We start from the raw sequence: 13,673 nt of genomic DNA, 5'->3' as shown, positions 1-13,673 counted from the left end.
GTGAAGCCTCGGGAAAACAGACTTCAGGTTGGCATGATTGAAGTCTCCAGCGAAGATGGTGAAACCGTCAGGGTGCGCTGTTTGCTGTTCACTGACAGCCTGGTACAGTTCACCAAGCGCCGCGATCCTGTCTCCTTCGATGTTGGAAGGCGGGATGTATACCGCGACTAGCAGAATCGCGGTAAATTCCCTCGGCAGATAAAAAGGACGGCACTTAATGATCACAAACTCCACAAGCGGCGAGCAGTGCTTACATACCACCACAGAGTCCCGGCACCATTCTTCTCGGATGTAGACGCATATTCCACCTCCACGCGACTTTCCCCCTCGTACAATGGCACGGTCCGCCCGATAGCACGCTAGCCGCTCCAGATGCACTGCAGAGTCCGGAATGTTGTCACTCAACCAGGTCTCGGTGAACACGAGCACACAGCAGTTCCGCACCGTCCGGTTTGTAGACCTCAGCAGGCGAACGTAATCCATTTTGTTGTCCAGCGATCGAACATTCGCCAGAAGAATGGAGGGCACCGCCGGTCGCGCTGGGTTGGCCGCCAGCCTGGCCCGGACGCCTCCGCGCTTGCCCCTCTTCTGCCTCCTCGCACACCGTTTCCGACGGCTCCCAACCGGGGGAGGAATAGCGGGTGAGGTCGGCGACGTTTCAGGACGTAGCAGTCCGAGCGCCTTTAATGTCGACGCTTCAAAGTCCAGAACGCCGCAAAACCCACTTCTGCCGATGTCAAGCAGAACCTGCCTTATCGTATGATTATGTTGGAATGCAACCTGAATGTAATAAATAACCTAGCTAGATTAGTTTTATGCTTATAGTGGAATGTAACCGGTAATAAATAACCGAGCTTGTCCCATCCTACACAACGTCGTAAAACACCCCCTGATATGTTTTGACTAGAGGACAAGGGCTTTCTCTATCCAGTCCACTCTTACCCCCACTCTGTTTTTCTTAATAAATATGCTCCTGCAGGAGGGAGAGTCAGACTTCATTCAATCATCGCTGTATGCACATCACTGAATGGACTCTCCACCTGCAGGTGACTAAAAGGACTTGCTTGTCTCCCGTGTGGTTCTTGCAAAATAAGTTGGAGTGAGCACAACTCTAACAGCGGACTTAATTTTTTTCATTTGGTGCGATTCCTATTCAAAGTGTACATTTTGCAAGTGAAGTTTATTTTGTAAACACATCCACGCTTGTGACGATCTGTGCTCCCATTGGACAGCAATGACCAGGGCGGCGCACAGAAACGGAAATGGAGGAAAACATGCGAGTCCTACGTGCTGTATTCCTGCTCTGCATATTTGAGCAGTTGGTTCAGATCTACTCATTTTGTATTTACACCTGAAGCGAACCGCACCAGAGTTCGTTTTGGAAGCAAACCGAAACCACTTTGAAAAGTGGGTCTCAGTCTGGTTCTTTAATGCGCACCAGGATTCGTTTTCGTGTATTCACACCTGCATAAAAAGTCCGAACCAGCCTTAGAATCAAACCCTGGTCCTTTTAAAGTGGACCAAACAGTCAGGTCTGAATATACCCTAAGTGTCATAAGCGTCAAGTAGTGAACGTCTTCTTGGGCAATAGAAGTAATTTCATTCTCGTGATTTCTTTTTTGGAGGACTGAAAACAAAACTGCAGGCATCATCAAAATTGTCTCATGTCGGGCCAAAAACTGTGTGCAAGCTAGATTTACTTAACTGCAGGGAAAAATTGGCAGGGACCAGGCCTTTCACCCAACAGGCCTGCACTTAGGGGTGGGGGGCATATGTTTGTCTTTTGTGTCAGGTCTGAGTACCATCAGACATTAAGTCACATACTGAATCAAAGAGGAGAAGACAATCTCAATCTCCATCAGTTCTGAGCCCTTAGTCTGCTGTCTCCTCTTTTTAATGTTTTAGGTTGCCCTGGTTACAAAAGCGTTGCTACACTAAAGGGAGGGGAGTTTGTAGCTGTAGCAACGCTGCCTAGCTAACGAAGCGGGCCAACAAACCTTGGCCTTTCCGTGACCCCGGCAGTGCAGAGTCTCTCCTCAGTCGGTTGACAGCAGGGCTGTGGACTCGGTCTCGGTCGGACTCGGTCATTTTTGCCGGACTCTGACTCGGTGTCAGTCCACCGAGTCCGACAACAAAAAAAATACGTTCAATTTTATTTTCATCATGCTGCTGAGAATGCGCGTAGGAATACTGTCCACAGCCCTGCTTACGATCAATGCGGCCACGTTGAGTTGCACTTAGGCTAATGTTTACATTATGTACCAATGTCAAGGACGATTATGTCACCCAGCTTATATCATTATTTAGATTTTGATCTAAATTAGCCTTGAATAAAGACTAAGCAGTCACATGAATTAACAGAAAATATGGACAGCCGGACTCGGACTCAGTGGTCAAGAGGCCGGACTCGGCCTCGGTGCAAAAATCCGACCGTGTACAGCCCTCGTTGGCAGCCTCGTCCTCGACTGATTAGATATCTCGAAGTGTGTTGAGTGCCGTTTTCCTGTGGAACAATGCAACTAGACTTTCTTGCTAAGTTTCACGCAATAATAATATTGAGTAAATAATTTGATACCTTTTGTGCAAACACTTAAGAGATACGTATGAAGTAAAAGTGAGATAACTTGTATGGAGTTACTTAAACATTGAGTAAATATGGGATAACATATATGCATCTACTTCAACATGTATGTCTTTTCTATAACACTTAACCAAGGCGTTCTACTCATAACTAGTGAGGGCCTCTCGCAGGCATATACAGGAAGATAAGAAAGGAAAGGAGGTATATATGATTGGGAGTTAAAGGAACTCTCTGGAGCTAGACAAAGAGCTTTGTTAAAGCAAAGATATGAGGCCCTCGGTCAGGCTGACCACTGAACGCTTTGTGAAGTCATGTTGTTGGCAGATGTGTTCCTCGCTTCTGCCAAAGTGAAACAAACACTCAAAGATTTCTGAGAATGGAAACTCAGAGTACCACTTCAGAAGAAACGAAACTAACCGAAGGAATAAAACAAGTCTCAGCAGTGCTGTGGGATCGTCACACGTTCACACCCCATCTCGGATAAGGTGAGAGCGACTCTTCCCATTTCTATGTGCTCAAATTGCTTGTAGAAAATCAAGCAAATCTACTTATTAATGTCTTACTTTATACTTTCATTTGATTACGGGCAAATGTTCGAGGTGAAAAGCTCTGAGAATATAGCCTCGATGATTAAGTGGCTGTCAGCTACACTGGTACTGATCTAAGTCCAAAATGCTCACTATATTTTTATTGGGGCAACAGCTACCAGTACGATGCTGAGAGTTGTTCCTGACTCAGTGAAGTAAAATGTACATGTACGGAAATTGGGATGGTGGGCATTTGAACGCATGAAGACGCAATTATGGATTCTCATTGTTTAAAATAGGGAATCACACACCAGTAAACTTGCGCTGAAATTCAAATGTATGATACATCTGCCCTGCACCGCTTCTAACAGATTTTTGCTCAACCGCCTCGCTTCTCATTTGGAACACTCTCACTCACCTTCAGACAAGGATGTACCGCGAGACGCTGAGCACCAGAAAGGAGGCGTACGGAGGCAAGGAGCCTCCGTTCAAAGAGCGAGTGGAGGAGGGCTCCTTCTCCCTGGATACGCAGGGAAGTTTCCACCACGACAAGAGTCAGATGCGATACTTTGTGGAACCTGAGCAGAGCCCAAATTTTGACCTGAGGGATGGCTACAATGACCGCTACATAAGGAGAGATGAAAATGTGAAGAAGAACCTGGAACACATCCTGCACTGGATCTTGGCCAATAAGTCCAACCTCATGCAGAAGGCAGCCGCGTCATCGTAAGTTACTACCCGGTGGCCGTTAATCCGAGCGAGGCCATGGAAGCAATTAATCAAGTATCTCCAGGCTCCACGTGACCTTACTTCTGGGTCTCAATATCAATTGGCGGTTTTGCTTATTTTGTTCCTCCCCAGTGCTTTGGATGACTTTGACTTTGTGACATCCCGAGGCCGTTTGACCAAAGTTTTATGCACACCGTATGAGGCTCTGACTGAGTGGTCACTGGCCGTCACAAAGTTCAAAGGAGTAATTTACATCAACGAAGTGGAAACCGACAGCGCTTGCGAGGACCGACAGAACCGCACCGAGAGCCACGATGAGAATATATACTGGGGGTACAAGTTTGAGCAGTACATATGCGCAGGTAGGACTTTCTTAGTTGGCGGCCTGGGATTCTTTTGCTTGCAGTTAAAATGTAATCCCAAAAGAATTTCATATCCTTTCAAATTCTTCCTACTTCACCTTAACAGGTTTACAGATGCATTGAAAACTTCCCTATCGCCACTAACAACCCAGGCTAAACTTTTGTAGCTCTTCCCCAAAATACAAAGCTTATCAACTTCAACAGTGTTTCTTGACACGAACTGGACAACTTTAGTGTGGTGTCTTTGACATTTTATGGCACAGAAAAAAAAAGCAACTAGGTATCACGCCGCAAGTGATTGTTTTCAAGTTGTTAGTATACATATCATTACTTATTTGGGAATTGCTTGGGACAAAAATGTTTTGTCCCCCCAAAGACAACATTGATGGCTTACCCGATTCGAGCGGCGTGGTCAACTCCAACGAGGCCTTCTACAGCGTGGTCCGAACTCGTCTCTCGGACCACAGGCTGCTGTTATCCGGCGAGGTGGACTGCCGGGACAAAGACCCCAATGCTCTGGCTCCTCCTGCTTGCTACCTGGAGCTCAAGACATCAGGACAGATTCGCACAGATAAACAGCAAAGCAAATTCCACAGGTTTGTCAAGCCTCCAAAATAGCATACGTAAATTAGGTTTCCCCACATTTCATGAGATTTAAGATTCAAGATTCAAGAATTTCTATTCGCCATTTTTGAGCGTGCTAAACAAGGAATTTGACTTTGGTACATCACAGCCTCTGTTCAACATTTAGGTGACTAACAACACTCAGGACATATGTGAAAAATGACGAATATTCTCCAACGTCCCCTGATCTTAAACTCCCAGGAGGGCAAGGAAAAACTCAAAACTCCAACTAGGGGAAATGAGAAACCTTGAGAAGAGACCACAGATGGGAGGATCCCTCTTCCAGGATGACCAGGCTGCAATGGATGCAGAGAGGACACATAGTACAAACAGTGTAGACAATTCAAAAAAGGTGGGGAGAGCAGGATGTTCTTGCACAGCAATGACTCTGAGACTCTGAGAGTGGTGTGAGTTCATCAGAGCGACAGCCTGGGGGAAGAAGCTGTCTCTGTCTGCTGGTTTTGGCGTACAGAGCTCTATACAATCAGGACTGCAGAAAAGATAATTGGAATCAACCTCCCATCTATCCAAGACTTGTACCTGTCCAGGACTAGGAAACGTGCAAGTAACATCTCTACAGACCCTTCTCACCCAGGTTGCAGTCTGTTTGAACTACTCCCCTCCGGACAGCGTTATATAGCTCTGTACGCCAAAACCAGCAGACACAGAGACAGCTTCTTCCACCAGGCTGTCACTCTGATGAACTCACACCACTCTTAGAGTCTCAGAGTCATTGCTGTGCAATAACATCTTGCTCTCCACACCTTTTTTTGAATTGTCTACACTGTTTGTGCTGTGTCCTCTCTGCATCCATTGCAGCCTGGTCATCCTGGAAGAGGGATCCTCCCATCTGTGGTCTCTTCTCAAGGTCTCTAATTTCCCCTAGTTGGAGTTTTGAGTTTGTCCTTGCACTCCTGGGAGTTTAAGATCAGGGGATGTTTGAGAATATTTGTCATTTTTCACACGTCCTGATTGTTAGTCACCTAAATGTTGAACAGAGGCTGTGATGTACCGAAGTCAAGTTCCTTGTTTGGCACGCTCAAACATGGCGAATAAAAATTCTTGAATCTTGAATAATGGCGTCGGGAGGGGAGTAGTTCCAACAGACTGCAACCTGGGTGAGAAGGGTCTGGGTTTCCTGGTCCTGGACTGGTACAAGTCCTGGATAGATGGGAGGTTGATTCCAATTATCTTTTCTGCAGTCCTGATTGTCCGTTGCAGTCTGTGCTTGTCTTGTTTGGAGGCCGATCCAAATCAGACAGTGATGGAGGTGCAGAGGACAGACTGGATGATGGCAGTTTAGCAGGTCTTCAGCAGCTCCCGTGGCAGTTTGAACTTTTTGAGCTGTCTCAGAAAGTACAGCCTCTGCTGGGCCTTCTTCCGGACAGAGTCTATGTGGCTGGTCCATTTCAGGTCCTGAGAGATTGTGGTTCCTAGGAACTTGAAGGTGTCTGTGGAAAGAATAGTATTACTGCGGATAGTGAGGGGTGAAAGTGGTGAAGGGTCTCGCCTGAAGTCCACTGTTATAGGCCTGACTATAAGGAGATGTTCGTGAATCGAGTCACATATGCCGCGCAAGTTGATGCCAAACTTGATGCCAAATCCAGTCTGGCTTTTTCACGAGTCGATTTCTACATCGGTGTGACAAACTTTGATTCAAAGACCAATAATAATGCAATCTGACACTGGTGTAACATGACCTTGAAGCTCAGATGAAAGACGTGTCTAAATCAAGGTAGCTTTTAGCGGAGCTAGTCCTAAAATTTGTGTTTAACCCGAGTCATGTGACTCAGGCCCCCCCTTCAGCTTCATAATACAACTGTACTCGGGAGCATTTTTATGTCATCAGGTTCAAGCTGCTCAAATGGTGGGCACAGTCGATCCTCCTTGGAGTCCCTCGCATCGTGGCCGGCTTCAAGAATGATGATGGGGTCATCGTGTCCGTGTGGACTTATCACACCGCCGAAATTCCAAACCTGGTTCAGGTATAGGCAGCCCGCAGCCACACGTGGCGAGAGAACCGTACCCACAACGAACGCACTTGTCTTCTCTTGGCCAGGGCGAGCACTTGGCTTGGAGGCCGTCGGTGTGCCTAAACTTCTGCAGCGAGTTTCTGTCGTTTGTCAAGCGCGTGGTGACCCGAGACGACCCTCGGTGAGTTGGAAGTACTTTGACTTATGTGAATGCTGACGATTGTTTACAGACGTCATATTTCCTACATCTGCGCTAATTTTACGGCATTTGTGTTCCAGCACTCGGGCAGTTTAATTTTTTAAGCTTTTTTTCCTCTCTGGTCTTCCAGTGTGGTCTACCTGTTCTCCCGAAAAGTGCGCAGTGACGTGACCTTCACTATCCTCAGCGACTCCATTTATTCTTTCCTGCCTGAATGGTACGTGACGGAAATGAGCTAAAGAGGCACCACAGTAATCCCTCTACTTCACGGATTGCACCTATCACCGGTTGTTTTCGGAACGTAACCCCAGCGAAAAATTAGGGATTACTGCATATCTTTTTATACCGCTTGCGAAACAGTCGAAGCTCCGCAAAGTATGCGGGCACTCCTTTGTATTTTACAAGCAGGTTGGGCGAGTTGATTCATTCCAGGAAGTAACTGGCGTAAGCGTCAAACCTTTATTAAGAAATAAACTTTCAGTCTCTGAATAAAATTGTAATGTTTTTACTAACCCACTTTTACCACTAAAACAGTACAAACCACTTTTTTAAAAGATAATTTCTTGACTTGTAAAAAAATGACTGGAAATATAAATCCAAGTGTTTTTTTTTTTAAGTCATGTAAACAAGTGATAGGAGCCCGTGTTGTGTCACTGACTGACAGTCATGAGGACTTTCCATTCAAAAGTCAACAACCCAAAAAAGCACTTTTCATCATTTGCCGTGAGTCATTTCATCTCATTAGTTGGTTTAACCAAAGTGCACGTTAAGAAGTCCACCAAATGGAGCATTTGATCTGACTGATCTCCTTCACCTCTCCAATCGGGATTGGGAGCGCGAGTGACGACCCGCTCAGTGCGTGAGCTTCCTGTGCAGGCCCATCATTTTGAAGGTGGCGGCAGTGATCTTCTCGTACACCACAAACATGAGGGCAGCCGTCAGCACCGTCTGAAGCAGCTTGGCCTCCAGGCCTTTGTAGAGTCCCAGAAGGCCACGCTTCCTGTCACAGACGCAACAAGTGTTTAGCAACGGATGGATGGCCGAACCAGCCGACCGACCAGAACTCTAAACTCTGACTACAAACGCTTGGCGGTCGACGGTGCGTCTTGAGAACGGGTGGCGCTTACCGAATTCGTTCCATCAACAAGGAGAAGATGTTTGCCAGACTTCCCATCAGGCCACCCTTGCCATCGCCTTTGTACTGGCCAAACTGAAAAGACGACACACGCTCAGTTCAGCCAGAAAGACGGACGTGTTAGAACCAATTTATTAGAAAGTGATTAAGATTTCTTTTGTGGTTAAATAGGTCAGAGGAATGTTTAGTAATGCTTTAAACTAGGTTGTATGATCAAGTGCATTTTGCTTTATCATTTGAACCTCCTTATGTGTTGTATCGACATGTAAATTCGAGCGAATTATCTTGAAACGCAGGAACCAAACTCTGTCAAACCTTGGTCAGATGGCAACCACGAAAGAAATTTTGCCACTACAGGACACATCTCCATGTTTGACGAAGAGATGCCACAAAATGCAAGAAAAAAATCTACCGTGGTTCCAGAGGGATGAAAAGTCACATTTCCTGTGGGGAAATGATTGACAAATGTGCAGGAACGCAATTTAGGGAACATTTTGTCAATGTAGAGGGGCTGTTAATGTTTCCTGGATCAAACACGTGCCATAGCCAGCATCAGGCAAGTTCCCCCTCGGATTGCAAACTGGAGGTGAGTGAATGCAACAGAGTCGAGTGGTCCCTTTTGCCTCAGACTCAATTCATCAATACATTCATTAAGCTCACGACCGACCTATCCACAACATCCTACACGACTGATGCCCATTCCTTAGTAAAGCCTCGTGCTCAGCTCACACTTTTCGTAATTAGCATTTATATGCAACAAAGAAATCAATTTCCCATACGATGCAGCAGTTACCCTGAGTATAGCTTGGACGGTCTGCAGTGGATACGTGGCGGTGGTTGCGATGGCTTTGGCAACAGCTCCCATGAGGAAAATCTCACCAGATGAGATCTGTGGAAGAGCCAATTAGCCTTTTCCTGTTTTGTAGCACAGCCAGGCACGAAAATCACATTGGATGTTGTAGCGTGTACGCTCACCTTCCTGCCCCCTTTGCCTGCCCTCCTCTTCATGGACTCGTAGAACATGAACTGCACGGCCGGGTTTAGGACAAGGATAAGAGAGGGCAGCATGCCATTCCACAGCGTGGCCGCCCCCTCGCTCCCTATGATCTGGGAGAAGGCATCTAGAGAATGAAAGCCACAAAGAGGTAAGCAACACCCCCGCCCCACACAAGATGGGGGCAGCTACGCACGCACCAAACATGCCCTTGTAGTGCGTCTGATGAAGGTCCTCGTTTCTGAATTTGGCCCCCTGGAGTTTCAGACGAGTGTTGACCACCCACATAGGCGTAGTTAGAATCACATTCACCGCCCCTTCATGAGCAACACAAGCAACCAGGTTGCACGATTAGGGTGGCGACAAGTGGAATGAATCCACTCGAGAACATTTCCCAGCGAGCGTCACGGAGCAGCTTGAGATTCACCTGATACGATGCCCGTGAGCAGGTCTTTGCCCAGTCTGGACTGCTGCGGCCCTGAGGCCGTCAGCCTCTTCAGTGTGTTGAAGGTATAGAAGTAGACAAAGTTGGAGCAGCAGAGGCTGGAGATAACCGGGAACCAGCCTCTGTACAAAGCCAGCCTGCACGGACACGTCATGACGGAGAGCGTCGAGTCACTTGCGCGCATTACTCGAGCGGCTCCAATCCATCGGCATACTCACACGCCTTCTTCCTGCGCAATCTCGGCCAGGATGACTGGCGTGGATTTGGAATTTCTGCTCTCATCAACTAAACAACAACAAAAATGACACAAAGCTCCCGGGTTGTTTTAAAGACACAACTTGTAATTTTATTAATTTTAAACATTGTAAATTTCAGTTAGGAGTGGCACTCAATGACTTGAAGCCACTTTGATGTTGAAGCTGCTGCTTCTTATAAAGCGAGTTGACCTCACTGTCGTCAAACAGCAATCTTATCTCGAATTTTTGCTGGCGAGTCAAAAAAGAAAAACATCCAGCTTGTATCTAAAAAATCAGGCCACTTGTGCTTTTTTCAGGGAGGAACTCACCCTGAAGCCGACTTTTAGCTGTGTCCAAAGGGAAAAAAGTAGTCATTGCTGTCGCGCTGCCCTGAAAAGACAAATAAAATTACTAACCGAGATTCACAATGAGCAGAAACCGGTGATATTACGCACACCGCGTAATATCACCGTTGTGCGTATTACGCACAACGCACACAAGACACACCACGCCGTGTCTTGTTATGGCACTTCTCTTTCTTCCACTCACCATTGCCCCTGCCACAGCGTGGACCAGAGTCTCGTAAGAGAGCAGACCGACCGGTGAGCTTCCATTGGCGGACATGTTGACAGCCTTTTCACGGTCACAGCACACGGTTGGTCCGTGTGAAGAACTTCGAGTCTTAACTGTCTGGCTCGCTTACAGTAAATATGTGTCAGTTGTCAATCATTCATGGGGAGATGTCAAACTATCAGACAAAAAGATCGTTGATAACTGACAACTTCCCTCCCCATTCATTTTTGCTTCCGCATCCCTCCTTCGTGGCGCGCACAAGACAGAATTCCTCATGAGCGCCATCTAAGGGGCCGGGACATTTATCCGTATCCGACGTTATAGTACATTTTTTAGAAGTATAATGGAAAAAAAAGAATGGACAAATTTTAATTGACCAATTTTAGGTGTGGTGGCTATCATTAACCACGGATTGACATATAAGATTATTGTAGGACGGAATCAGTAAAGAAGGCCAGACTCATTATCACGTAGTGGGAGGTTTGCGATTGTGCAGGAGGAGATGGATGAGGTGCAGCAGTGGACCTGGACTTTGCCATTGTTTTATGGCACTGAGCTGTTGACGTCGACGCCCTGCACGAGCTCACTTGGACTGAAGGCTTTGCGCTCTTGACGGAGGTGAAGAATTTGTTTGTGCTCTCGCTTTCGAATCCTGGAAAAAGACCGCCATGTCTAGGTACCACAAGGCGGCCATCGACGGTTACCTGGATCTTCTGAAGGAGGCCACCAGGAAGGACCTGAACTCTCCGGACGAAGACGGCATGACGCCCACCCTGCTGGCTGCTTTTCACGGGCATGTGGATGCGCTTCAGCTCATATGCAGCAGAGGGTGAGAATCATTCGGTATTGAATGTGCGCTTTATAGAAAAAATGAACAGTGGATGGGTTTGGATGATAATATAGCCTATAAACCAGGGGTCTCAAAGTCCAGTCCTCGGGGGGCGCATTCCTACATGTTTTCCAAGTTTTCCTTGTTAAACACACCTGATTCAAATGATCAGTTCATCCTGACGTTCTGCAGCAGCCTGATAATTGAATCAAGTGTGTTTAACGAGGGAAACTTGGAAAACATGTAGGAATGCGGCCCCCGAGGACTGGACTTTGAGACCCCTGCTATAAACCAAGTGGACTTCTTGCTGATCTCATTTCATCCTTTCCTGATGCAACTTGGTGAGATGACCTTAATATAATATCTCAGCTTATCTTTCACAAAATACAATTCTAGTCTTTTAATTGATATAAATAGTGATCGACACGCGTCTATTACTTGTTTTGAATAACAAAGTACGTTGTTATTCAAAAAAAGTTCCTTCTGTTTTTATCTAAAATTTTGTTCCACATTTGTAGCGACTTCCTGTCAGGCCGAGCCAAATGTTAGCAAGGAAAAAAAATGTCTCGCAAAACAAAAGAAAGCTTTATCCACCGTGCCATCTCCAGCCCTCATTAGACACCACAAAAGAGCCTGCTCACTAACTCGCACGTCATTCTCGCTGACAATCTTCTCAGAGGATGCTGGCGAGGCTCGTTTCTGTAACGTGGCCGTGAACAATCGATGCAATGTTCAGGACACGCACGACAGTTGCTGCTGTAATGATTTTTATTACTGGAACACTGAGGCACGCCTGTAGAGGACTTTACATCTTAATGGCTTACCAATTACTCTTGTCTGCGTTCAATCATGGGCTAATTATATTTGTCTTATCGATGCAAAAAAGCGCATTTTCTAACATTTGCAGTCTGTTGAAGGAAAAAAAATGGCTGTTTTTTTTTCTCTGAAAGTTTCACAATAAAGAAGTTATTGAAACGACAAGTTTCCTCATCAAAGCAGATCACCCATTTACCGACTTCTAGCTCTATAATTTGGATAAGATGATGTCATCCTATTTGTGTGTGACAGGGGAGACCCCAACAGAAGTGACATCTGGGGAAACACGCCGCTGCACCACGCTGCTGCCAACGGCCACATGCACATCCTCAGCTTCCTCGTCAGTTTTGACGCTAACCTGTTTGCGCTGGACAACGAGCAGCATACGGCAATGGACGTGGCCGCTTCGCGGGATCGCATGGAGTGCGTGCGCTTCCTGGACGCCGCCGCCTCCCAGCAGACCAACCAGAATCCAAAGAGAGTTGCCAGGCTAAAGAAAGAGGCTGCCAGGGAAGCGGAGAAACGGGTGAAAATTTGCGAGAAGGTGAAGAGGCGACACCAAAGCAAGATGGATAAGATGTACCGCGGGGTGGACGGCGCCGGCTCCGCTTCAGAGGGCGGCGACACGTTGGCCTCATCGAGCGTGGGCGCTGCAACCGGCGTCGATGAGCACTTCTCCAAGTTCATCGCTTCCGACAAATCCGGCTCGCTGTCAGCCAGGTTGAAAGGCACACTGCAAAAGAAGCTCAGGAGGAAAGACATGGGCACTCTGCAGAGAGATGCCAACGTCCTTTTCCTCAAGCAGGAGGATGCAGCGTCGGAGAATGCTGAGTTTTTGGACATCTTCGACGAGCGGGACGAGAGGATGCTTCAAGATGAAGGAGAGCTTGGCTATGGAGATGATGATGATGAATCGGCGGGCCAAGTCAAACAGTCCATCTTCAACAGGCCTGGCCTGGGTGGTCTTATTTTCATGAAGAGGATGAGCCTGGACACAGACGACGTCACCGGTGGGAACAATGAAAACCTGGGCTACCTCGTTGAGAACGACAAGATTGAGGGAGAGGAAGACCTCTCTGGCTTCGAGGGCAACGCCGACACGGAGGTCCCGTGGGAGCAGGACGACCTCGGCCTAGACGAGGAGGAGGAGGAAACATCTCCGCTTGATGCATTCTTGTCATCCGTCTCCTTGCCCGAGTTTGCCCTGGCCTTCACCAGAGAGCACCTGGACCTGGAGGCGCTCATGCTCTGCTCCGACCAAGACCTGAAAGGCATTCGCATCCAGTTGGGACCCCGAAAGAAGATCCTGGAAGCTGTTGCGCGTCGCAAGGATGCACTGGCGAGACCGGGTGCTTTGGGAGACAGTTGCTTGTGAGGACCTCAATCAAAGATGACACTTGGAATCTTTAGTTTGATCTATGCACCTGTAAAACATTCATACTGAATAATGAATAAAATGTTCATAATTTGACTTTCCGTGGCTGTATAACATTCACTATACCAGTGAAGTATAGTTAAGGAAAGATAATGAAATGCTCTTCCATTAGATGTCAGAAGGTACAATAAACATGTTTCCAACCTCTTGCCATTCATTTCACAGAACAAGTCACAAGTGAGTATATCAGCTTTCAGTTAGATTTCAGATTTCAC

At 47.0% G+C, this 13,673-nt stretch overlaps 3 protein-coding genes across 5 annotated transcripts; 2 read left to right on the top strand and 1 right to left on the bottom strand.

The window, feature by feature from the left end:
- The first annotated feature begins 2,925 nt into the window (after window positions 1-2,925).
- Window positions 2,926-7,489, top strand: LOC125983220 (decapping and exoribonuclease protein). 2 transcript variants are annotated; one of them, XM_049744256.2, is made up of 7 exons: window positions 2,926-3,066; window positions 3,533-3,834; window positions 3,970-4,199; window positions 4,576-4,795; window positions 6,673-6,808; window positions 6,883-6,977; window positions 7,126-7,489. In XM_049744256.2, the coding sequence occupies exons 2-7, from the start codon at window positions 3,539-3,541 to the stop codon at window positions 7,232-7,234; spliced, it is 1,086 nt and encodes a 361-aa protein (XP_049600213.1). In that variant the 5' UTR covers window positions 2,926-3,066; window positions 3,533-3,538; the 3' UTR covers window positions 7,235-7,489. The 2 variants fall into 2 exon arrangements, with proteins under 2 accessions (XP_049600213.1, XP_049600212.1); XM_049744255.1 differs by having other exon boundaries at window positions 2,955-3,066; window positions 3,480-3,834.
- On the bottom strand, window positions 7,485-10,626 carry slc25a17l (solute carrier family 25 member 17-like). Its single transcript, XM_049744257.1, has 9 exons — window positions 10,355-10,626; window positions 10,135-10,195; window positions 9,788-9,854; window positions 9,552-9,706; window positions 9,325-9,441; window positions 9,106-9,251; window positions 8,924-9,019; window positions 8,123-8,205; window positions 7,485-7,995 (listed from the first exon to the last, which is right to left on the bottom strand). Exons 1-9 carry the CDS (start codon window positions 10,427-10,429, stop codon window positions 7,848-7,850), a joined length of 948 nt encoding a protein of 315 aa, XP_049600214.1. The 5' UTR covers window positions 10,430-10,626; the 3' UTR covers window positions 7,485-7,847.
- A 114-nt stretch (window positions 10,627-10,740) lies between these two features.
- Window positions 10,741-13,601, top strand: anks4b (ankyrin repeat and sterile alpha motif domain containing 4B). 2 transcript variants are annotated; one of them, XM_049744250.2, is made up of 2 exons: window positions 10,741-11,207; window positions 12,276-13,601. In XM_049744250.2, exons 1-2 carry the CDS (start codon window positions 11,047-11,049, stop codon window positions 13,396-13,398), a joined length of 1,284 nt encoding a protein of 427 aa, XP_049600207.1. In that variant the 5' UTR covers window positions 10,741-11,046; the 3' UTR covers window positions 13,399-13,601. The 2 variants fall into 2 exon arrangements, with proteins under 2 accessions (XP_049600207.1, XP_049600208.1); XM_049744251.2 differs by lacking the exon at window positions 10,741-11,207 and adding an exon at window positions 11,348-11,548.
- The last annotated feature ends 72 nt before the right edge of the window (window positions 13,602-13,673 follow it).

This window comes from Syngnathus scovelli, chromosome 16, assembly GCF_024217435.2.
Source record: "Syngnathus scovelli strain Florida chromosome 16, RoL_Ssco_1.2, whole genome shotgun sequence".
NCBI classification, from domain to species: Eukaryota; Metazoa; Chordata; class Actinopteri; order Syngnathiformes; family Syngnathidae; genus Syngnathus; species Syngnathus scovelli.
This window is presented reverse-complemented; position numbering and strand designations above follow the sequence as displayed.